The sequence below is a fragment of the Ascidiella aspersa genome, chromosome 1, assembly GCF_963924565.1.
Source record: "Ascidiella aspersa chromosome 1, kaAscAspe10.2, whole genome shotgun sequence".
Classification (NCBI taxonomy): domain Eukaryota; kingdom Metazoa; phylum Chordata; class Ascidiacea; order Phlebobranchia; family Ascidiidae; genus Ascidiella; species Ascidiella aspersa.
The window spans coordinates 11,130,967-11,155,013 of record NC_139447.1 but is presented as its reverse complement, the minus strand read 5'-3'; the positions used below and the strand labels follow the sequence as shown (position 1 = coordinate 11,155,013).

Below are 24,047 nucleotides of genomic sequence, written 5' to 3'. Positions count from 1 at the left end.
ACATTTCCGGTTCAGGTTCGGATCGGTTAAGGTTCAGGTTCTTTAAAATTATTCGGTTCAGTTCCAGTTCGGCTCCTTGAAATCTTACAAAAACGGTTCAGTTTCGGTTACGGTATGGAAAAAATGACCCAAAACCGGTTATAAAGTTCCGGTTCGGTTCCGGCTCAACTCCCTGAAATTTATTACAAAAAAATTAAATATTGTAGCATTACTTGTGCCCGCTGAGAATTGGCTGGCGCTTTTTTAGGGGGCATGACCCCCAGTCAAGAACCACTGTGCTAGAGTCTTATTTTATTTTAGAAATTTTTGTCATACGAGAAAATATTGTATCTAAAACAATAAATATATTTTACGGTAGTTATACTATTATGTGACGGTTGATTGATTACAACCTGGCGTCTGGTCTTGTTGTTGATCGCACCCGATCCATTAGAAATTAGTGGGTAACACTAATTTACGGAATGATGAATGGTCGGAATAGTCGGAACGCTCACTAATTTACGGAATGGTCGGAATTGTCGGAATGGAATGAATAGGGCCAAAACTAATTTGATGAATGGTCGGAACGGAATGAACTGTCGGAATGGAATGAATGACGCTATAGGAGCAGAATTAACTGTCGGAATGAAATGAACGAAGCTGTAGGAACATAATGAACTGTGGGAATAGAATGAACTGTCGGAATGGAATGAATGACGCTGTAGGAGCGGAATGAACTGTCGGAATGAAATGAACGAAGCTATAGGAACAGAATGAACTGTCGGAATGGAATGAACGAAGCTGTAGGAACAGAATGAACTGTCGGAATGAAATGAACGAACCTGTTAGGGTTAGGGTTAGCTTAGTTCATTTCATTCCAAAAGTTCATTCGGGTCCTACAGCTTCGTTCATTTCATTCCGACATTTCATTCTGTTCCTACAGCTTCGTTCATTTCATTCCGACAGTTCATTCTGTTCCTACAGCTTCGTTCATTTCATTCCGACAGTTCATTCCGTTCAGACCGTTCATCAAATTAGTTTTGGCCCTATTCATTCCATTCCGACAATTCAGACCATTCATCAAATTAGTTTCGGCCCTATTCATTCCATTCCGACAATTCCGACTATTCCGTAAATTAGTGAGCGTTCCGACCATTCCGACCATTCATCATTCCGTAAATTAGTGTTACCCGAAATTAGTGCATTTCTAAGCAAAAAGGTCTACGACAATTAGGGCATGGAAATATTTTAATGACTCACAGACCTACCTTAAATTATAAACTAGAAGAGTACTCAAACTCAATTTTTCAAAGAGACCTATATTGGATTTTAAAATGCTTAACTTAAAAAAACTTGAAACGCTTGCTAAGTTGTGTGGATTAATTAGCGTAATCCGAAAATTAAAAAAATCGGCGCTGGTCTAGAATCCTTTACACAACCTGCACCCTAACCCAAATAATGTTAACATTATAAACCCTTGCCAAAAATGTGGTAGGATTCTAGACTAGACCAACGCCCAGATTTTAAATTTTGATATTTGGGGAGCAATGTTGCGCTGGTCTAGAATCCTACCACATTTTTTGACGGGGACCAGCACTGCAATGTTCAACAGTGTTAAACTGTAATGAAGTTATATCTAACATTTACTTGATTGTAAATAAATTATTACCAATGAGTTATATATGTAATGTTTGTATCTAAATACAGCGATGACAGCTTTTAAATTTTTTGCTTGGACCTTTTGCATTAAGTCTAGGAGTTATCAGCACTCCTTGCTCTACTACCAGATTGGAAACTTTGGATATTGCGCGGGGGAGATGTTTTGCAGCTGAAAAAATGCGCGGCTGAAAATAAAATTTCGACTTGAACTTGCGAGGCTGAAAATAAACCATCAGGCTACCGAAAGTTGTAAATTGCGAATTTATATTAAACTTACAGCGTTCATAGAATACTTCAATCACTGTGCAATTTTTGGTTGGTGTGCGGGCGCAGTGCGCAGGTAAATATTTAAAAAGTTGGATAGTATAGCATTTAATATGCAATATTACTCGATATTGCCTAATTTGACGTCACTAAACACGTGACCGTTGTCCACTGATGCGTGACCAAATCGCCGGACTGTGCGTTTTTAGCGTTTCGCAGGTGATTCTATATGATGCATTATATTTTATGCGTCTTATAAACTAGCGTTAAAAAATGTTATGCAACTTCAGTATGCAGCCCGCCAATTTTTTTGTGCTTGTTAAGTTTCATACAGAAGTTTGCGCGGCTGAAGTTTTGCGCGTTTGCTCGAGTCAGATTTGCGCGGCTGAACACATTTTCTATAAAATTCTATAAGATAAATCCCCCGCGCAGGCCAAACTTTCCAACCTGGCTCTACTATACCCCTATTTTATGGATTTTGTTTACCATGTATATTTGCATCATTATGTGTATTTGCATTTAATCTTACTGTTGCCTTTGCTTTATAATATAGCAGCCCAATTGCATGTCTCATGATGTCATTTTATGTCCCCTCTGTGTTACATTGAAAAGTAGCATTTGACATATATGTATATATATCGTGTATTATACATATATGTACTCTTAGCGCATGGTTACAGCCCCAAAAATTGTTTTAGCAAAAAACTTCAGAAGCCAGAAATTATGGACTGCACTCTGGTACCTAAATGTAATACCTTGAAATGACTCCTTATTGTGTTCCAATGCTATTCCACCAAAGATCTTTGGCATAGAATGCTTCCCAAAACCATGCCAGTGACATCATTTGGTGTAAAACAAGTATAAGCTGTGAGACAATTCCCGCCGCATATTTTTTTGAATTTCAGCAAAACATTTTAGGTGGGAATTTTAACAACCCCAGATTGCGGAATGCAGTCAGAAATGTATTGATTTCAAGTTAGCAGTTTGAGTATAGTGTTTATTATTTATAAGTGTTAACATTAAAAAGCAATATAATTTATTAATTGCTTTTCACAATTTGGACTACTTTTATTTTTAGTACTTCCTGTTCTTTGTAGATACTGCACTGTCCTTATTTTCTGTTGCCATGGCAGTTTCCCAAACTGTACTGGCTGTGGCAGCCCTGGCAGGAATAAGTCTTTTTCTGCATCTATGTTCGGCTGGAAATTTTATCCCAGGAGCACGAACATGGTTTATTGGCGCAATTTTTAAGCACATCCACTCGCTTTGCAACATTGCAGGTTTGTTTCGGTTTTATTTTCAAGAACGAAATGCACATGTAGTAATTTGTTTCATAATCTAATTATTAACTAAGATTTTGATTGCAGTAATTGCAAAATTTAAAGATTGGTTGAGGTTTGTATAACTAAATCTATGTAAGAAATTTATTTGCACCACACCTTACTTAGTAATTTATTGCACAACTCAATTTAGGAGAAGGTTTAGTTGCGGTGGGATTCTGAACCTCTGGTCTTCATAAAACCTTCATTGGCGCCTGTAGACCTGAGAATTTATTATTGCACACCTGAGATCTAGAAAAATAAGGAGACTTACTAAAATATTTGTGTATATAAAACTACTGAAAAAAATGATAATTCTTACATTACTTGTTTTAATAATTTCAAAACTTTTTTCACAATTCGAACACCTAGTAAAGTTACCTTTCTAAATAAGTCATATTTTTACATTTATTAAAACCCCAAATTTTCAGTAACTTTTTTCTTGTTTAGCACGGCTTGGCCTTGTGTCTACTGTAGTATTGATTGTGTGTGAGCACCGGTTTCCAGATGTTTTAAGGAGCTACGGCAGCAACCATGTCGACCTTCAACGACTTCCACTTTATGTTTCAAGACTACTCACTGTCTCATGTGAGTTTTGTGTGGTTGCTACATATACATAAGCAGTGGCGTATCCAGGGGGGGGTTGGGGGTTCGGCCCCCTTTTAGTAAGTGACATTATCGTTTTTTTGTTCGTTTTTGTCAGAGTTTTACTCACTGTCCGAAGCTGCGTGTTTTTAAATGTAATTGGGTCTTGCGTCTTAAGCTAATGCGAAACCAAAATCAAACGCAAAACGCCGTTTTTCGTCTTTTGTTTGGTCGACCGTAAACGCTAGATAGTTTTTCTCTTTCACCTTTCGTTATTCGTTCGGGTTGGCTAATCAGCAAGTGTGTTGACAATTAATAATATAAATCAAGCGGTTTCCGCTTTTTTCTCTCTGAAAACGTTGAGTTAGACGGTGCTGATGTTTCTCGCTGTTTGTTGTCTGCGTTAATATCAGATGTTGGTGTTAGACTGGGGTTTATTTCAAATACTTTTTGACTATTTCAACTACGTAAGTGCGAAAAATTTTCTCTGGCAGCATCCGGATCAAGAATGATCTTGCAGCATCCGGTTTGTTAACGTTTTGATGCTGTATTTTGAACTTGCAAGAAATTTAAAAGAAATGCCGTTATACCAAAAGAAAAATCAAAAAAATTGCGCTCGCTTCGCTCCCCAGGTGCACCCAAACTTAAAACGCTTATCAAACGCTGAACTAGATTAACTAACTATTAAAGTTATACCGTTTCTTCGAAGTAGTTTGATATGTCGCTCTAATCGAAAAACACCCGGAAAAATCGTCACACATATTTCACGGTCGTGGTTTAGTTTTTCGCCTGAAGTTAACGCTTGCACACTAAGCGGTTTCACAGTTGGCACCTGGCAGGATTGTCGGCAACGCACGTGTTCGCTTTGCGTCTAAATGTTCGCTTTTGATGGACGTTAATAGGCTGTTTCGGATTTTTTCTCTTGTTTATGACGTTATTACCATCGCTATTTATGACGTCATATCCGTCACTATTTTATGACATCATTAACGTCAAACGAAAAAACAACGGGGAATCCCCTAAGTTGAAAATTTGGAACCCCCCCTTTTTTGAATTTCTGGATACGCCCCTGTACATATATAAGTAATTTCTCCTTTTTTGTGAATTATGTATATACATTTATATATAGAGATATTAACATATGTTAAGCTATAGGTATATGCAAATACCAAATTTGGTTAAAATGCTGCACAAGTTGTTTAACAATTTTATTTAAATACTATTAGTGTAACAACTTAATATTAATTAATGTAAATTTTGGTTAAATTATTCCCTACAGTACCTTATTATTTTTTTAATTATTCTTAAAGTGTTTACCACTGTCATCCGATTTGTTCTGCCTGGTCCTGTGGAGTCATTCTCGCGGATTTATAAGCTGGGATTGATGATCAACTTTGCTGCCACTGTCGTGTCCGTAATGCACTCTAATGCGCAAAACATGGGCCCTCTTCTGACGCGCAAAAGGGCTCAAAGAAGATCTCAAAACAGATTGTCAACTCGCAGCTCAAGATCAAGGTACCTTTCTAAATTAAGGAATAATATTTTACAGGCAATGCACAATACCACCATACCTAAACTAACAAAGTTGATTAAGAAATCAAAACTTACAGCTAATAAACTGCAGTAAAATTGAAACACAAACATTGGTACAAGACAGCATACACATCGATTTTTTTTTTATTAACTGATACAGGGTTGCCACAAAGTATTTGAATGTCTTTAGATTGATTTATGTATTTAAAAGTCTTTCAAAACCCCTTAGTTTTTTCAAGTATATTTTGGTCATTATATTTAGTTTATGTGCAGCTTCAAGCTATGTGTTAAGTAGGTGCTGTTAAACATTTTCTTAAAATTTCTTTTATTGTGTTTACCCTGGCATTTATACTATTTTGATTTCGAAACATATTTTAAAAAAACCTTGAGCGGTTCATTCTTATATCTTTAAAAGGCTATAAATTATTTTTGAAAAGTCTTTAAATGTTCAATTTTTTTATGAAACTGTTGCACCCCTGCTAAAAATTAGGCTTTTAAATTTAACTTAAAATTAGTTAAAAATAGACAAGACATAGTTTTGTCATATACAGTAATACTTTAGTATGTTTTCAACAACATAATCTTGTCCTTCAACAGAACAAATATGCCAACATTGAAGTTATATTTTGCTTAAGAAGTGCTCCGCTTCCAACAAAAATTCGCCAGCAAGGTGTTAAAATCTAAAATATTTATTCATTTTACTTTTTATGTTTTAAGTTTAATACCCTGCTGGATGATTTTTGTTTTAAAGCTGTTCACTTAAGTTATATAGGTATATATAGTTTAATAATTATTTAAAAACTTTAGATATATACTGCTAAGTATTTGCTTATGTTTCTCATAAAGTTTGATTAATGGTGTATGATACATACCCATTCTATGTTGCCTATTGGGCTTAGAAAATGTTTCAAGATTTATTTTCTAAGAATAATTGTGTGGGAAACGATTAATTATATACAAAATGCAGGGGGAAGGCATTTCCTGTATGCGCGCAGCTGCTATCACAAAGTTGTTGCCACTTCTAAAATGCCCACACAGATTTACGAGGAACTACATTGGCTAATGTTTTTTTTTCACTGCCAGGGTGACTCTATTTTCACTTTGTTGTTTGCTTTAAAGAAGATTTAGTTTCAGTTCAGAAAATAGTTTTGAGTAGATAAATAGATATTTTGTTTACATATTTGTAGTTTAAAAAAATATTATACCATTATGTTACTAATATTACATTCTTTTTTATTGTGTGTGTGTGTCGGTGTGATATGGTCTTCATATTGAACTTTGCAAACCAAAGAGTAGCATTTATAGCTCAGAGGTCAAGCATTTTATGTCACGCATAACAGCATTGTGGTATCTCAAGCTGAGTCTGCTTCTTTGGAACTTGAATGGTCTTAAAAGCTTACCACAGATCTTGTGACTTTCATTGTGTAATCCTGTCTAGGAGGAACTAGTGATTGGTATTTAGTTATTTCTTATAAGTTCATACTTTTTGTATTCAGACCCAATTTGCAGTAAACTGACATGTTGTGTGATCCAATTTGTCAAGGAAAGTTGTTAAAGCTGTTAAAATGAACAATGCACAGCTTACGTGTTTAAATCAGTCATGAAACATGTACAGGATAGTGCACCTAAATGTGATTTTTATATTTGTCTTGCTAAAGCAAGGGAATTTGGATTATTAAGATAGATAGAGATATTCAGGTTAAGGATTAAACATAAAAAATAGTCTTTTGTTGGATAGGCTTTTTTATATAAATGTGCAAAATAGTGAGTTCTGTGGTTTTGAATCTTGTAGTACTTGAATCCAAATATGATGTTGATATTGATTAATTTAAACAAATCGATTTTTATTGATAATCTGTTTCAAAGTAATTGATTGCTTAAATATAAATAACTGTTTGGACAATTTTGGTAGGTGTCACTCTCTTGCTTTCCTTTGTCATGAGGCTCTGTGTACACTCGTGTTTTTTTGTTGTTTTACAATTACTATAAATAATAAGTATAGTTTATAAGCCATCTTTTTACATAAAGTTCTGTTTTTTGACATTTTTCCAGCTTACCAAAAAGCTATTTTTCTTTGATAGCACCTATACACAAAGAGCATCACTTGTTACAGTCGTTACACTCAGGATTAACCCCAAGCCAACTTGTCTCCAGATTACATGGCCCAATGTCAAGTATATATATAATTACATAAGGCTAACAATAGTAACGCTGCAATACCTGATTTACCTCACTGCTTAACAGAGACTGTCTGTAGAAAGAAAAAACAAAAAAACAGTTGTCTATATAATTTATTTACAAAATATTGAAACCTTTAAAACAAAATTAGTTGTGTTTCTATGGTCCATTTTTGGGCGAAATATACATTATAGACAATTTTTAGAATAGTTAGGTTTACTAGTCTTACATTCCTAAATCAAATCACGGACATCCTGCCAATAGATTTAACCATTTTAGGATCATAATTTATTTTTTTACAATTTTCCTCTTGTGTGTGAGAACTGAGAAGGTAAAGGTTTCAGCTTACGAACGATGTCGTGTTCAGCCCCACATAGATATACAGTGATTTAGAAGATCATGCATTAGTATTTGTGTTCCTTGGTGTTTTGATATTTATTCCTGCGCCCATTGATTCAGATTATTTTTTGTTTATTTGTGTTTGTTATGCGGCAGTCAAAAATGCTACTTGTGCAGGAAACTTGACTCATACTCAGTGGAACGTAAATTAGCCTGTCTGTGTTTCAGTTTTTGTTTTTTGTAGTAATAAGCTGTCAGGCTGCCTGTTGAAGAATACGAATGACACATGCCAGAAGGGCATATAGGTAGTTCCCCAGATGGGCAACTATTGCTGCAAGTTCTGTCCATGCTTTAACGGCAAGGATGAGGTGAGTTGGTTTTTAAAATAGGGAAGTGTCCATCAGACATAGAGATTATGTGGCGTTGGCTAAATGTAAACCAAGACAAATGAAATTTATTAATCGTTGAAAGTAACTGCTTGCACACCTGACAGTGGTACTCCTAGGAATCATAAATTATGGTACCGCTAGTAATGGAAGGTAAAGCAAACAGATTTTGCATTAATAATTGCACTTTTTTGCTAAACTATTAAAATACATCCAGATAAAATCCATTTTGCTGTTTTAGTTAAAAAAACTCAATGAATTGTAATTTAGCAAATTTACAAAAAAAAAACAACATTGTAAGCAAAATACTAGAATATAAACAACTAAAACTCATTCACTGATGTTTTTTACAGGAAGAAGAACCACTCCTGGGTTCTAACTCTATCCACTATCCACAAATAAGTGTAGTTTCCGAACCATCTGATTTTTTATTTGGCAATTATGACTCCCTTACGCTTTCGAGGTGAAACGCTTCTTTCCACCAATGGGAATGGCTTATTTTCACAGAAAATTGCTTCTGTCAAATTTTATAAATTAAACCAGTTGTGTTATGATTTTTTAACGGAATACAATCTGTTGTTAGTCTATGTTTCATTTAACTTGTCAAGTCAGGCAAATTAATGTCTAATATAAATTTTTCCTTTTGCCAAATTGGTGTTTATTCTTTTACCTAATAGAAAAAGTTTAACTTACTTATCACATAGAAAAAGGATACAATTAAAGTTTGCGTTTTTTGTGTCGTCAATAAAAAACTACCACTGATCTTTGTTTTCTATTGAAATATGTTATGCCTCTTTCTGTTTTCGGTTATGCATGAAATGTTGAGTGTAATTAGCGGGTGTTTGTTGTGTGAACTTTTGCTGGTATTTATTTCCTTAATTTGCAGCACGATTTCTGACGATGACATGCCAACAAAGCGTCGCCGAACTGCCATGGAGCTTCTGCAAACTGAGACCAGTTACCTGCGAAATCTTAACACCATCATTAAGGTATGCTTGATCAGGAAACTATTGGCTTTCTTGCGGTTCAGTGGTGTGGCTCTTAAACTGTTGCCACTCTTACTTCCTTTGCAAAGAGTACCTGCCTTAATCACTGTTATTATTAGTTTAATTTAGCCAATTAGGTCAAACTTAGACATGCCAAAATGTCATTTGTTTTCATTATATGCAGGATCAAGTATTTGGCCTGCATAGCCTTTGTCAAAACCACCAAAATTCTTGGAATGTTTTGCAGTATTGCAATATATCAACATACTACAAAGTCAAATCGTAAAATGAAATATATATAATAGTATTTCCTGGCAAAATTTTACGGTAATTTTAAGAAAGCCTTGAAAAAATGGCAAAGGATGTAGTCCACTTCTGTCGTCAATTAGTATGCTGATTATAAATATAATTACTCATGTAAACTATATTTACTCATGTAAAAATATAAACTAATGTAAAATTATTTCTCAACAACAACTTGCTGTGATACAGGTGTACAAAGAGCCCCTTGAAAAAATGGCCAATGATGGTAACCCTCTCCTGGCGGCAGAGGACATCCGAGCTGCTTTTGGTGGAATAACGGACATTGCCCATCTTCATGCCGCCATGCATAGCGACCTTGTTGAACTGATTGACAACTGGGATGAAGATTGTTGCATTGCTGACATTATCATAAAATACCAAGACCAACTTATCAAGGTATTGCAGCCCTTTTTAAACACAGGCGCTAATGTGCATGACAGCAAAATAGGAATTGGTTTGTTTTGTCTTACTTATAGTTTTAGGCTTCGGTTGGGGCAGTGACTTGTGATACACACGTCTGTCCACCAATACAAGTAGTTTAGTACACACTTAGCTTTTTATTATTACTTGTTCTCAGATATGCCATCAGCAGCACAGACTTGACATAAGTACTAAAATTTATGTTGGTAGCTATCATTTTCTCCTTAACAGGAATGTAAAATTATAGTTGGGAATTCAACACATGCTTGAATATGGTCAAAAATCACAAATGATACTTAAATAGTTTTGTTTTTTAAATTTGAATATAATTTTTTTAATTTATATATCAACTCTTATTCTTGAAATTTGTTTTTCTTTTGTTTTTTTAATATATTTTTACGAATATATTACTGTTGCTAGTTAAGATGTGGTACAAATCGATTATAAAATATAATTTCTTATAATGTTGAAGAAGCCTGTTTCGATTTGATAATGTACTTTCTGTTTGAGTGCCAGACACTCAGTTAGCATTACAAATGTTTCCCAATGATATGCCGTCATTGTTGATGCTTCTGTAAATTATTTATAGGTTTTTCAAAGTGCATTTTGCAAATTTTTGTTTCTAGTGTTTTACAAAACGTCCACTACTCTGAAGATTAGGACAAAACCTTGTTGACTGACAAAACTCTATTTTTTCATTTTTTTAAATCTTGGATCCATATGCCTATTTTGCATTTTTGTTAAACCGTTTTGAAATGTCACGTTTAGCTCTTTATCCTAAATGTCTTAATAGAAATCTCCATACTGATAATAAACTGCATACACTTAATCACATAAAGGAATCATTTTCCCCAAAAACAGATCTCTTCAACCTTTTGTTTACTTGTTCCCTAACAAAGCTAAAACAATTCAGCGGCACACCTACAGAATAAATGTCAATCAATAGTAGACCGTAATTATAAGGTCTTTCTAAAATACCTGTGCTGGGCCATTCCGTGTCAATTCACACAGTCAAGAAATTCAACCTCTCCGATTTTCCCTAAATTTTGCACACCTTTTCACTATCCTATATAATAAACACCTGCAAAATTAGAGCGTAATTTGTTGAGAAATGCCAGAGTTATGAAGCTTTTAGTTTGGGGGGGTCTGCCGAGGGGGCGCAATTTTTCTATTTTGGACCATGTTTGATGCCCTATTACTGCTAAACTAAATAAAGTAACAACCCAATATTTTTACACATGATAGTACTTCTACCAAATATTTGAAAAGAAACATAGTTTACATTGTCACTCTAAAAGGTAAAAGGTCAAAGGTCATAGACATCCAAAGTTGGCCTTTCCCAGCACTCGGCTGAAATTTTCCCTAATTTTGAAATTTCGTCAAGACCCCATTTGTAATTGCAATTGGCTTAAAACGGGTTGAAATGTTGTTTATAGGATTCTCTCTGAACTGCGAAAATTTCAATACAAAATATTAAAGGGGTTCGGAGATATTTATTGTGAAACATGGGTTGAAATGAAAAAAAGCAAAAAGTGGGGTCCTTTTAATATCCGGGTTACCCATGACCCCAGTGAAAATTTGCACAGAAATTTTGTCCACATATTTACTAAGATATGACAAGTCTACCATGCAAAATTAATTCATGGTTCTCAATGTTTTCTGATAGAAATGCTGTGTCAAATTCGGACAAAAACGCGAAAAATTACAAATGAAAAAAAATTAAAATGTATTTGTAATTGTGTTTTTAACTATTGTTACCTCACAAAACACAAGTGTTATACTTGTGACTATAATGTACAACTTGATAACTGGAGTATTTTTCTATTTTTTGGCCAGATTACTGTATAATTTACAAAAAAGTCATTTCTCGCCATGCACACTGCCCCATTTGTTGTGCTATGTAAAACTTTATTTTCTCATTTGTTGTGCTATGTAAAACCTTATTTTCTGTAATGGCAATTAATTTACACCTAGCAGCAAACTATAACTCAATTTTATACAATTAAAAATTGTGAAATAATAACTTATAGATGCTGACATAATTACATTTGGCAAGAGTTTCGCTAAATTAAGCCAATGGGGGTGCGGACCAAAAGTTTGAGAACCCCTACAATAGAGGTGGTCAATTTTTTAGTTTAAATACAATATATTGTTAAATATTATGAACAGTTAGACGAACACACCATTTTTTTATCTTTTATAATAAGTTTAAGCAATAGGCTCATATTAATAGAACGCAATTAACTGAGCATCTGAAAGCCTGGATGACTTTATTAAATCAGTGTGTGACCCCTTTCTTGCTTTGAAGACCCATTGCTTCCTTAGCAATTCATAAAAATATACTTGAAACAAAATAAACAGAATTTAGCTGATGGTGAAGTTGTAATATTACTAGATTTCGCCGAGTTGTCCAAGATGCCATGTAGGGTTTCCATTTGGACATCACTAAACGTGATGGGATTGGTGGAACCACTAAAAGATTTTTTTGCATGTGCAAGTCTTCAAGCAGCAACCAACAACCAAATTTTTACACCACAAGATCTTTTCCAATGGGCACAAGATCTCAGTTCTTGGATTTAATATTTTGGCTTTCCTCAACTAAAATTAAAGACCTCAACACAAAATTTGAATTGGAAAAGTGATATGCATGGTGTAAAACAATAACAGGCAGAAGATCACATCATAGCTTCATTCCACAATCATGTCAGTCTCTAAAAATGCGTTGACTGTCAGATGATATTTCATTTTCCCTTGTAGATGTGATACAAGGTCAATTACAACTGCCGAAAAAAATACAAATGTAGGCCAATATGTGGCTTGCAGATTTCATTCTGATTGGTAAAATTTGGTTGTTGGTTGCTGCTTGAAGACTTACATATGCAGCTAATCTTTTGGTGGTTCCACCAATTCTATTACATGGGCTTTTGCCATGAGAATTAGCAAAGAAATGCCACTCAGTTTCAGTTCCAAGCAAAAATACTTTTTTGTGGGTTTTGAATTGTGAAGCAGCATCATCATTGAAAAAGATCTTTTTTTTGGAGAACCAAGTGATCAGACAATAATTGGAATTATTTGGTCAATGAATGCATGCACTGTGCTTGTTAAATGTTCCAAATAAGCTGATATTACAAGCAAGCTTTTTGACGTTAAAGCTCCATATTTTTTGTAGTATATTACAAAAAGGGTGAAGAGTTGTTGAGTGATAACTATCGGATCCCTACACGGCATCTTGGACAATCAATAAGTAGTTCTCAGCAATATCAAGTAATATTACACTTCATCATCAGCTGAATTATGTTTAATTTGTTTCAAGTAACTTGATTGTGATTAACTAATGAAGTGATGAGTCTTTGAAGCGAGAAAGGTGTCACACAATGATTCAATAAAGTCATTTAGGCTTTTCAGATGCTCAAGTTCGTTTGATCACTATGAGCATATTGCTTGCACCTTATTATGAAAGTAGTTACATGTTGAGGCTGGATTATTGCATTTGCCAGCCCAAAATGACCACCTTAATGTACATTTTTTTTGTTATTATACTGAATATTAAATTGTATTTCTAAAAAACGCAAGTAAAACACCTCCGGAAACATCGCGCCGGTGGCAAAGCACTGCTCTAGAACCCAGTATTCCTTGTAATGCATCATGTATTTTACTAATTTTAATTTTTTTTTATGGGGCCATGTTTTTTTTAGGTTTACCCTCCCTATGTAAACTACTTTGACCTGGGAAAAGAAACGTTACTCAAGCGACAAAAGTCCTGTCCGGAGCTTGATCGTTTTTTCAAAGACTGCTTTAACGAGCCACAGAGTCTTAAGCAGCCACTGGATGCACTGTTAATTCGACCCGTCCAACGTCTTCCCAGCATATCACTTCTGATTGGTGGTAAGTTTTTTTATTACAGCTCCTGGAAAATGCTGCCTGGATCTATTTTTATCCGATTAAAAAAAATGCATTTTGCTGTCCAAACGTGCGTAACCATTTGTGTCATTTACACGTCTAAAAACTTATTGCTAAAAACGTGGAAAAATACTACTGGTACTGATATTACTGACACCCGGGCATATTATTTAAAAGCGTGTTTTTACTTTCTAATTGAGACCCTACATTTTGGTTCAATCGCACACCAAATAGTTATGTATTTCCGACTATAAAGTGTCCGATTTTGTTTCTCCGACCATAATATTCAGATTGTAATACGTTTTTGAAAAGACAAACTTTCAATTGTATGGGTCACCGTTGCTGTTTTGCTGTACTACGTGTTGGTTGGGCCTTTTTCTGTAATAATGACATATAATTTAAATAGATTTGCGAAAAAGAACACCCGAGTACATAGAAGACCACAACCGACTGGAGGAAGCGTCCGAAGTCCTCAAGAAGGTTTTGTCGCACATCAACGAAGACAAGCGAAAAACAGAGGGAAAGATGAAAATGGTTGACATCGTCTACGAGGTTGGTTTCTTTCTTGTAATTATAAAATTACACCTAGTTCCAGTTAATTTTATGTTAGGTTCGCTTGCCCTCGGCAATGTGCCATTATCGCGGTAAGTAAAAGAGGCTGATGCCAAAATATATGTACATTTATACAAGTGTATAAATAGTTTTTTTTTTATTATTTATATTGTCACCCTGTTGCCAGTTAATTTTATATTAGGTTCGCATGACTTCGGCAATGTGCCATTATCGTTGCAACCAAAAGAGGCTAAACCCATATATATAGAATTATATATATGTAAAGTTATATCAAGTGTATGAATAGTTTGTTTCACTATTTCTATTTTGTAAACCGTGTTCAGCTATACTTTTAGTCATCTTTTCGCAGAACGCTTCTCGCAAATCATATTCGTATTCCCTTGATATCCTCTCTTAATGTTTCCGCACCTTATAACATTTGTGGCGCGTGGCAGTATCTATATGGAGATTAAATATTAGCGCATTTCAGGCGATGACAAGCCTTTGATGGCTTGGCCTGGCACGGATCGTGCAAACACGCGCTCCGGGCTGTTGACACTGAGGCTGACCAGCGCGTAATTCTTTGTTTGTTCCTTGACCCTCGGTCGTGCCTTTTTATTTTGGCATCTCAAGCGGAATAACTAAGAAACGAAAATGTCACCGCCTACCGTGTCTACTTTTATTGGTATTTCCACCGTATTCAATGTAGTTTTTGCACACACTAAGTCAGTCTGTATCTACAAACGTGTCATGATCCGCAGACTAGACTATGAAGGACTACGTCATGAAAGGATGCCGGAAGTCGTGCTAATCGCTTTTATATCATTTTTAATGCAATCAAAAAATTACCCATATATTGTGCAATTTGGTTAAGTTTTTATATTTTTGTGGCTTTGATTATTTTTTTGATTAATCAATTTCTTTTTTTATTTGTGTTCTAAAAAAATTGTCATTGTTTATGGCAGTGGTTCTCAAAGTATGGGTAGCGATCCAAACATAGGTCGCGTAGGGTCAAAAAATGGGTCGCTCTATGGTGATTCAATCCTGCGCAAACGAACTTGTTTCATTTTATTTTACAAATATTTTCAATTCAATCATAACTGAATTATTGCATCATAAACTTTTCACGTGGCTTCAAATTTGTAACCTGGATTATTGCATCATAAGTGGTTTTATGAACGTTTTGATGGCAGCCAGCTACAGTATATCTATAGCCAACTACAGTAGCTGTAAGATTTTAGTCACCAAACAAACCACGCTGATATTATAAAGGAAAAAGTCAGTTTCACCAATGACACTAAAATAAGTCAATCATCTGTATGTAATCAATCATTGTTTCATAGAACTGTGTACTACATCTGGTTGTTTGTGTCTTTCTATTTCATGCATATCAGAAAAAGCACATTTTTTTATGTTTGAGGCTTGGGTCGTGAGATGCTCATAAAACTCAGATTTGGGTCGCGTTCAAAAAAGTTTGAGAACCACTGGTTTATGGCAAGGTTGGCCACTTTATTTGTTGCTATTCGTTCTAGAGATAGTGCTGTTGAATTAATTTGCAAAGTTTTATATTTCAGTCTAACCTAGCCGTATTCTTAAAGATTGTACCATTTTTTATTATAACCTTAAAAGGTTGTTGGGCTTTTTTATTTAATAAGCAGACCTGGACAAACTACGAGCTGACCCGCGGCTCATTTTCAAAAACTCTTTTGTACAGCTTTGATTTAAATTTACAGCTTTTATTTAAAGTGAATCTTCCGTTTACATTATGTGTAACTCAGATCCCCTTTTTGACCCGGCCTTTCGAATACATTTTCGGTTTCTGTCAAAAACACACAGTTTCACATTTCAATAATTATGTTTTTCCATTTCAGGTCGACGGCTGTCCTGTGGAGGTCGTGTCTTCCAACCGGATGTTCATATCCCGAATCGACGTGAACACGCAAACAGAGGGCTTCTACCGTGTGGGCGAACGTCTGGCCCTCTATCTGCTCACCGACGTGCTCGAGATCGCCAAGTGGAGAAACAGGTCGCATGGCAAGTCGGCACCCCTCCTCAAGGTGGGCGTTTTTTAATGCGCTCTCAAGTTGATGAAATTTGGTCTCAATGTATTTGTGGAATGTCTTGGCTGGTCGATCAGTAAGTCTGCCTACCGACAACGGGCGTTTTTAAATACGCTCTAGAGTTACAAAATAATCAGATAAGACTGTAAAAACGTTTTATCTGCTATGCTGTTTTACCCGTTGTCTGTAGACTTACTGATCGACCAGTCTCCAGACATTCAACGAATACATTGAGACCAAATAATGATTATGGTCGAAAACCGAAGTTTTTTTTAATGATCATCCTATTTCATTTCACCGAAGCCATTTTAAGTTCTGTTTGTTAAAACCATGAAAAATCGCTTTCATTCTTTGCACCGTATTTAAACAATTCTCTAAAAATATTGGTGCAAAACCAAAGCGAACAAAAGTGTTGATGTATTGCAACTTTTCGTCACTCACATTTATTGTCATATATAGACACATAGGTGTTTTCGATCCGACTAACTCTAAATTAACGGTCTAATTGGAGTCTTTGATGAACAGAAACTTCGTTTTAAAATGAAATGTTTTGTTTTTTTCTTTCTAGGAGTTGCTTTCGCATCCAAACTATTCCTAAAAAGTGTTATATTCACGGGTAGTATTTAAATTACGCCTGTGCGCTGCAGTTGTAAAATCTTTTTGGATTAGTGCCCTCTAAAAAAATCGAATCGTCCACAAAAGATCGATGCAAAATCAGCGCGTTTACCGTGAGATCGCTTTATTTATTTTTTTCTTTGTTTAATAGCTTTTCTTTCCTTTTCTTGACAGCACATCGAGATGCTGCCGCTGTACAACGTGCTCGCCATCCACGACATTTGCGACTCTGACGAGCTGAAGAACATGTTCGCCGTACGATACGTCAGCACCCGAAACTACATCGTTGAAAGCAATGGTGAGCCCCGCAGCTCTTTGTTGTCACTCGGTGACTTGTTCTTAAATAGTTCGTGGCAGGGGTTCGGCTGGACCGTGATCGACATACGAATATGTATTGGACGGTTATTAGCTAATAGCTAAGCTTCTGAGTCGACCCATTGTCTCGGATGTGTTTGAAGTCTGTATTGGCCTTGGTTGTTAAGTGTACGAAAGTTGTTATTTTAAGCCAGTTGACGAACGTTTTAGTCTAATCGTAATTGACTTCCTAATTAAATAAACATTTCCCATTCCGTGTTTTATTAACTATACTTATTAGAACACAAATATTTTTATTTTTTATCTGTGGAGCGCAATTTTAAAGGTTAGCGTTAAAAGCAAAACAGAAAACACTTTCGCTTCGGTGTTTGTCAGACAACAGCAGGTTGTGTAATGGCACACAGCCCTAAATCATTCCGAATTGCATTAACCTGCAGAGTTTTTTTTCAACACACTTTTACTTTCCGTTTGTTTTAACATGGTTTCGACACATCTTCGTATAACAGGTTGTCACTTTGTGCCCGATTTTCCTAAACGCAAAAAAGGCGCAAGATTTATAGTAGTCACTATACAGTATACCAGCGTTTCTCAACCGGTGCGCCGCGGCGCATTTGGTGCGCCGTGGAAGGTGGCCAGGTGCGCCGCGAGAAAATGTTACAAAAATGTTACAAAAATTCTGTATTATTTGTAGAATTTGCGAATAATTTTAGAATAAACTCTTGTCACTAATTTCTGTGAATAAACACTGAGCAATATGACTGGATTCGTAGCCCTTATTGAAGTCCCAATGGTTGATGTTGGCTCTTAGCTAACAAAGAAAGAGGAACTATTGCAATCTAGCGGGGCTTCCGCCAATAGACCACAATTAAAACAACAGCAACTTCGGCATAAAAAACAGTTCGGAGTAAGACCAAAATAGGACTAATACCTAACACTCGTAATAGCGTTTAAATCAAAATAAGACCTAAATTCGTCCGAATAAGGCCTAAATGGCAAGAATAAGGCCTTTGCTACCTTTTACTTAACCCCAAACCCCACCCATAACTTCAACACAAACTCCCCCCAAATTCTAAATCTACCCATTACTCGCGCCTAACCCCAAACAGAGGCAAACAATCCTGTGCCAAAACACAATGGCACCCAAACGTTGACACCAAAACGGCCGATGCCAAGAATATGTCCTTTAATCGTCCCATACCCTGTTTTTTTTTACAGTTTTGGGCGTTATTTTGTCCATTTAGGTTTTTTCCGTTACATTTTGGATTTATTCCGAGTTAGATGTTGTTGCTCTTGGGGCTTATTCTGTGTTTCCATCGAACTTTAACTAACATACCGCGTGTTTTCATAATTTACAACATGAATGGCCTATTTCATTTATTTTCTTTCTCTTTAGGCATGTCTTATTGAGCACATCGTATTTTATAGCAGGTCTGTGGAGTCGGGAGTCATATTTGAGACTCGGCGTACCGTGATCGATTTATTTTGCTGAAATCGGACTGATGGAGTCCCGAGTCCCGAGTCCGACATGCGCAGTACCAATTTTAAAACTAATAATGCCGCCAAATGCAAATTAAAAAGGCGAAATAGCATATGGTGGATATTCAGCAATGTATTGTGGTTGGATGAGATATATGACACCCCTATGAGTGGATTGTTGAAAATCCACCTTAATTTAGTTACATAAATGGGAAAATTAAATGCTGTAGGGTTGCAGGCGGACTCGGAATTTGATGAAATCACACATTTGGCCGGAGTCGAATTTGGGAGTTGGAGTCGGGTTATTTTTAACCGACTCCGCAAGCTGCTTAATAGATAATAGAATTGGGAGCCTGATGTAATAAAAACTGCCAGCAAAAAACAAAGTATCCAAACAAAGTTAGCAGTCGACCCGCTCGTCAGGTGCGCCGCCACGTTTTAAAAGGTTTACAAGTGCGCCCCGGGGTGAAAAAGGTTGAGAAACACTGCAGTATACATACCGACAACTAGCTGCAAACACAATACCTGTAGTCGTTAAGGTCCAGCAAAGTTAATCCATGCGTAATAGAAACCTGCCAATCTAGCTAAACGTTCTTGGTCGAACATAATTTAACATTGTCACCACAAGTTTTCCAATTAAAAAAGATTGGCCAAAATAATAAAACAAATAATAATCTAAGCCCGCTAAAGCAAGAATTGTTTTCATTGCTATTAATAAATGTGAATATGTAGGATTAAAATTTCAATTCACAGGCTCTTAAACTGTTGAAAAAAGCTTAAACAAACATAAAGCCACAAACTTTATTTAATACTGTACTGTATACCTAAACAAGACAAAGTAAACATTTTAGGTCATTGTCTCGTTGAAATATATAATGAATTAACACATCTGTCTGTCTTTCTTTCTTCCTCTTCAACGCAGGAACCTTTCGGTAAATCGACAAACTAAACTAAAGGAGCTTCACGTCAAGGTAATTTAAAGAAAAAGCGATAGGAAAATGGCAGGGGTCGGTCGCCCAATGTTTTTTTACTTTACAAAAACTAACCGCTTTGTGATTTCGGCAGCGACCGACGCCGAGGAAAAGTACAGCGTGCTGCAAATCATCGACGACCGGACTTTCAAGTCCAAGTGGATGACGTCATTCGCGCAGCAGGTGGCCGAGATCAGGAAGCTGAATGTGGACGAGGTCCTAAAGAAAGTGCAACCGGCCGACTTGCAGGTGGGCGACGCGTTTGAGAACTTTTTTTTGGTATATTTTTTATTACGAACCTTAAAAGGATATTAAAAGTGGAAGCAAGATAATAGAAATAAAATAGTTTGCTAAGGGGCATAATGTCCTGGACCCCTTTGTATTCTCAGCCCCTGTGCTACTTAGCAAAGTTTTTTTTATATCACTTTCCACTTTTATCTTGCTTCGCACTTTTACTACCTTTTAAGGTTCGTAACAAAAACATAGCAAACATTTCTAAAAAAGCCTGACCAAGTGACCATGTTACACTGACTATTCTATATTACAGTGCCTACAAGATTTTATTGGTGCTTCAGCACTTTTTACAGTCGTTAAGCCTCAAAATCGCCTTTTAGAATTCATAACGAAACCTGAAATTCCATACTTTTATAGGCTATTTGTTGTTGTGGCAAAAAAGTAACGACATCTTATAGTTTTATTGGTTTAAGACACGTGGCTACGACACACATGTCAGACTGCCTTTCCCAGTCTGTTTTTATTATACTTATCTTGCCATTTGCCCAGCGATGGGTGTTAAACCATGCCTTCTGTGAAAAAAAAAAAAAACTGAAAAAGCTGGACGTATTTTTGCTACTGGTATTAACCTTCTGTAATTCCTTTCGACAGTGGTACAATGTAGGCAAAGTTTTCCTATCTGTTTTTAGGTTTTAATTTTGCTGTTTTCCGTTTGTGTCGATAATTTTTAACCATTTCACTTATGCAACGTTTTTTCAGAACCTCGTAAAGAAAGGGTCAAAGCTGTACAAGAAACTGAAACTGAAAAGCAAGAATGACTAGGCACCATTCTACCCTTTTAATTATCCTCAACTACACCTATTAAGTTAACATTTCTCGTTGTTAGCTTTTAATCCTTTTAAAGCCCAGAAAGTAAACAACGTTAAGCACGTTAAGAGATTGCTTACTTAAATTTTATGATTTGTTTGAAAAAAAATGCCGCCTTTTTTTAACACATCCCTTAGGAGAAGGTTATTTTTAGCTTTACCTGTAAAGGTTTAATCAGATTTTTAATTTGTTAATTTTTAACATAAAATTTGCAGCTGCGTCGAAAATGCATTTTGCCAGCACCTTTTGGGTAGCAAACGCCTTGCGTAGTAAGTAGTTTTAGCGTAGAGTAGTTGCATGATGCAGTCTAATCGTATTTTTTTAAGTTCGATTTCCCGCGTTAAGATGTTACTGGTTTTTCGAACTTTGCTGCAATCGTTTTGCGCTTTTCATTATTAGTACCGTCGTACGCACTCGTGAACTGCTAAATGTCAAAAAAGTATGACGCGTAAATTACGCCACGGGAATTGAGTAGAAACACCAACTGGGACTTTCCTTTGATTCCGTTCATTTCCATGGCGCGCACACAATGTTTACGACAGGCGGTTTTTCATCACACTTAAACGCTGGTTTAATTTGCTGCTTGTCCTATTTAGTGTTGCATTTATCATTGCGATTTTATGACTATTTTGCAAAAAAACAAGTCTTTACCGTTACACAACAAGCCATATCTTAAGCTGTTATTTAAACGCCGATTTTTCGATGAACAGAGTTAAACGTACACAAACTAAGAAGAGTACAGATGAAACTTTTCAGAACAAACGCATTGCTTTTTATTAGCTACCATTAGCATGACATTAAAAGACATATACCTCCTGTTGACTGGTGTACTATAGTCGCGCCACGCGTGTTAGTATTTTAGTAATGAACTATGTTGTATTGCAATGCCAACATACACAACGGACCTGGGTTTTTTCTTATCGCTTTTAACATTCGTGCTTTGTCACGTTTTACTGACGAGTAAGCATTTTGTTGATGCAGACTCATCTGTATCATTCGTGGGTTCTCTTTCGCTTTTACCCCAAAATGATAGCTCTCGCGACCATCAGTTTGGCCAAAATTATTATCTGTCCGCGCTGTGGATTTTAATACATACGTCTTTGCGGTTTTTATTTTTTTCATTATTTGTAAAAATTGTGAAACGAAAATTTAAACCTCATGATTTGTTTGGGCTTTCAATCGATCCAGTTAAAAGTTTGGATAACTATTTCGTATTAGTTGCCCCTTCAAACAATTTTAACGTAACAAATTTGTGAAGGGTTTCTTATAAAATCTTTTCATTCCTATGAAATCTTTCATTTGCGAAATGCTCATTTTAAGAGTTTGAGAGCCCCAAATGTCACTGAATAAAACTACACCAATTCGATTCGAGTACTTTTAACATCTTTCCGGCATTCCACCACAATTGAGTTGCTCGTCACTTCGCGCAAACCTATCAAGCCCTTCGCTTTACATGCAGTTTCATTCCTTTCGTGTTGCAATGGAATTATCAATGTGCCACTATACTTGTTTTTTATCGCTTAGTCACCGCGTTGTCCTTTGCATCTTTTTGTATTGAAAACAATTATACGACCGACAACCTTAGTCCGGAATGTACCAGTTTACACTTGCTTCATTAAGTTTTTTAGCCTTACGTTTTACAATTAGATTAATTTGATATAGCGCAGCTAACCTAAAAAAATATCTACACCTATTTTCGATTTATGGTAAAAGTTTAGCCGCCTTGTTTTTGTTTGTATGTGTACAGTATTGTTTTCGCAGTTCCAGGTATTGTCGATATCGACTGTACAGTGACTGGGTGACGCTTTCATTTTGTTGCGAGGCCGCCATCTGTATCATGGTGCACCCTTTATCTTGCGTTCTGTGTACATTTGATCGCGTGTTGTACTCTTCAAGTGCGCCAATGTCACGTGTTGTTTTATCTTCACGCGCAGCATGATCTTAAGTTGACATGTAACTTTGTGAGGTTGGTTCGTTCAGATTTTTTTAAACAATTAGTACAATTCAGAATTAGTACATAGGCTACAACCAATCGAGTTCCGTTATACCGTTACTATTTGAAATTGATTCAAATAGGTATTCTAGTTGTCGCACTCATAAATAAAGTACCCATCTATTTGCTCGCTGTTTATAAACACAAATCGTGTCTTTTACAATAAGACCTAAAAGGCAACAATACCAAAAGCAGAAAAATGTATAATACCATAGTATTAAAACCAACGACATTATAAAACCAAATACGCTTTAATATCCACGACAGAATAATGACTGAATCACCTGAATAAGGCATAAACCTGTCGGAAAAAGGCGCAGTTAGGGTGCCGCTGTTTCTGTACCGGATTTTTGTCCCTGTTTGCGGTTATTTGTGTAGGTAATGGGTTGGGTTAGAGTCGTTAGACAATTCGTTAGGGTTGCATTTTTTTAGGGGACTTAATGATGCACTTAGGGATGGGGTTTGGCGATAGTAAAATGGTGTTCAGGCCTGATCCAGGCCATTTAGGACTTATTCCGATTTAGATGGTACTACGACTTATGTATTAGGCCTATTTTGTTCTTATTCCGACGTTGATGCTGCTTTTATTTCGGTCTTATGGCTGGAGTCCTTAGGGTATATTCTTCTTTAACCATTTAATTTGATCAGTTGCCGGTACAATTAAAAGTAATTTATTCTGTTACAATTAAAAGCTTGTTTAACTGTAATGATTGGTATTGTAAAAAGACTATAAGGCTCATAAAAAGTCTATTGTTCGTTACAGTTGTACCCATTTAGGAAATATACACCAACATTGGTATATTTAAATACCGGTAGTTATAAACTTAACCCAGTAATATGTTTAAACTTGCAACAAACTCAACTTTCAGACGACTAGCGCTTTAAAATTTTGTCTTGGCTTTTGGCGCAGATGTGTCTATTGTAGTTTTACGTATGATTTTCTGCCAGGAGGGTACCGGTACATAAAATAGGCGTAATTGCCATTCTAGATTATTTCATCTAGATCTATGGATGTTTTGGTTTGAATTTAGATGTAGGATTATGCAATCTAGATTTTAGATTTTCATAAAACATTTTTATATAATCTAAATTGGTGACAGATTCACGATCGAG

At 35.9% G+C, this 24,047-nt stretch overlaps 1 protein-coding gene across 1 annotated transcript; it reads left to right on the top strand.

Moving 5' to 3' along the window:
- The first annotated feature begins 2,099 nt into the window (after positions 1-2,099).
- LOC146167478 (protein ECT2-like) lies at positions 2,100-23,027 on the top strand. The gene is made up of 12 exons (XM_083380982.1): positions 2,100-2,121; positions 3,000-3,182; positions 3,672-3,809; positions 5,117-5,321; positions 9,129-9,231; positions 9,721-9,927; positions 13,647-13,836; positions 14,258-14,403; positions 16,275-16,460; positions 17,253-17,376; positions 19,935-20,089; positions 20,834-23,027. Exons 2-12 carry the CDS (start codon positions 3,029-3,031, stop codon positions 20,894-20,896), a joined length of 1,671 nt encoding a protein of 556 aa, XP_083237108.1. The 5' UTR covers positions 2,100-2,121; positions 3,000-3,028; the 3' UTR covers positions 20,897-23,027.
- Positions 23,028-24,047: the final 1,020 nt, after the last annotated feature.

What these genes read in the sequence shown, in the direction of transcription:
- LOC146167478 (XM_083380982.1), top strand. Translation starts at nt 3,029, where the DNA reads ATGGCAGTTTCCCAAACTGTACTGGCTGTGGCAGCCCTGGCAGGAATA. An exon ending in ATCTTAACACCATCATTAAG is followed by an intron (nt 9,232 to 9,720) that starts GTATGCTTGATC and finishes GCTGTGATACAG; the next exon opens with GTGTACAAAGAGCCCCTTGA. An exon ending in TGCAACCGGCCGACTTGCAG is followed by an intron (nt 20,090 to 20,833) that starts GTGGGCGACGCG and finishes ACGTTTTTTCAG; the next exon opens with AACCTCGTAAAGAAAGGGTC.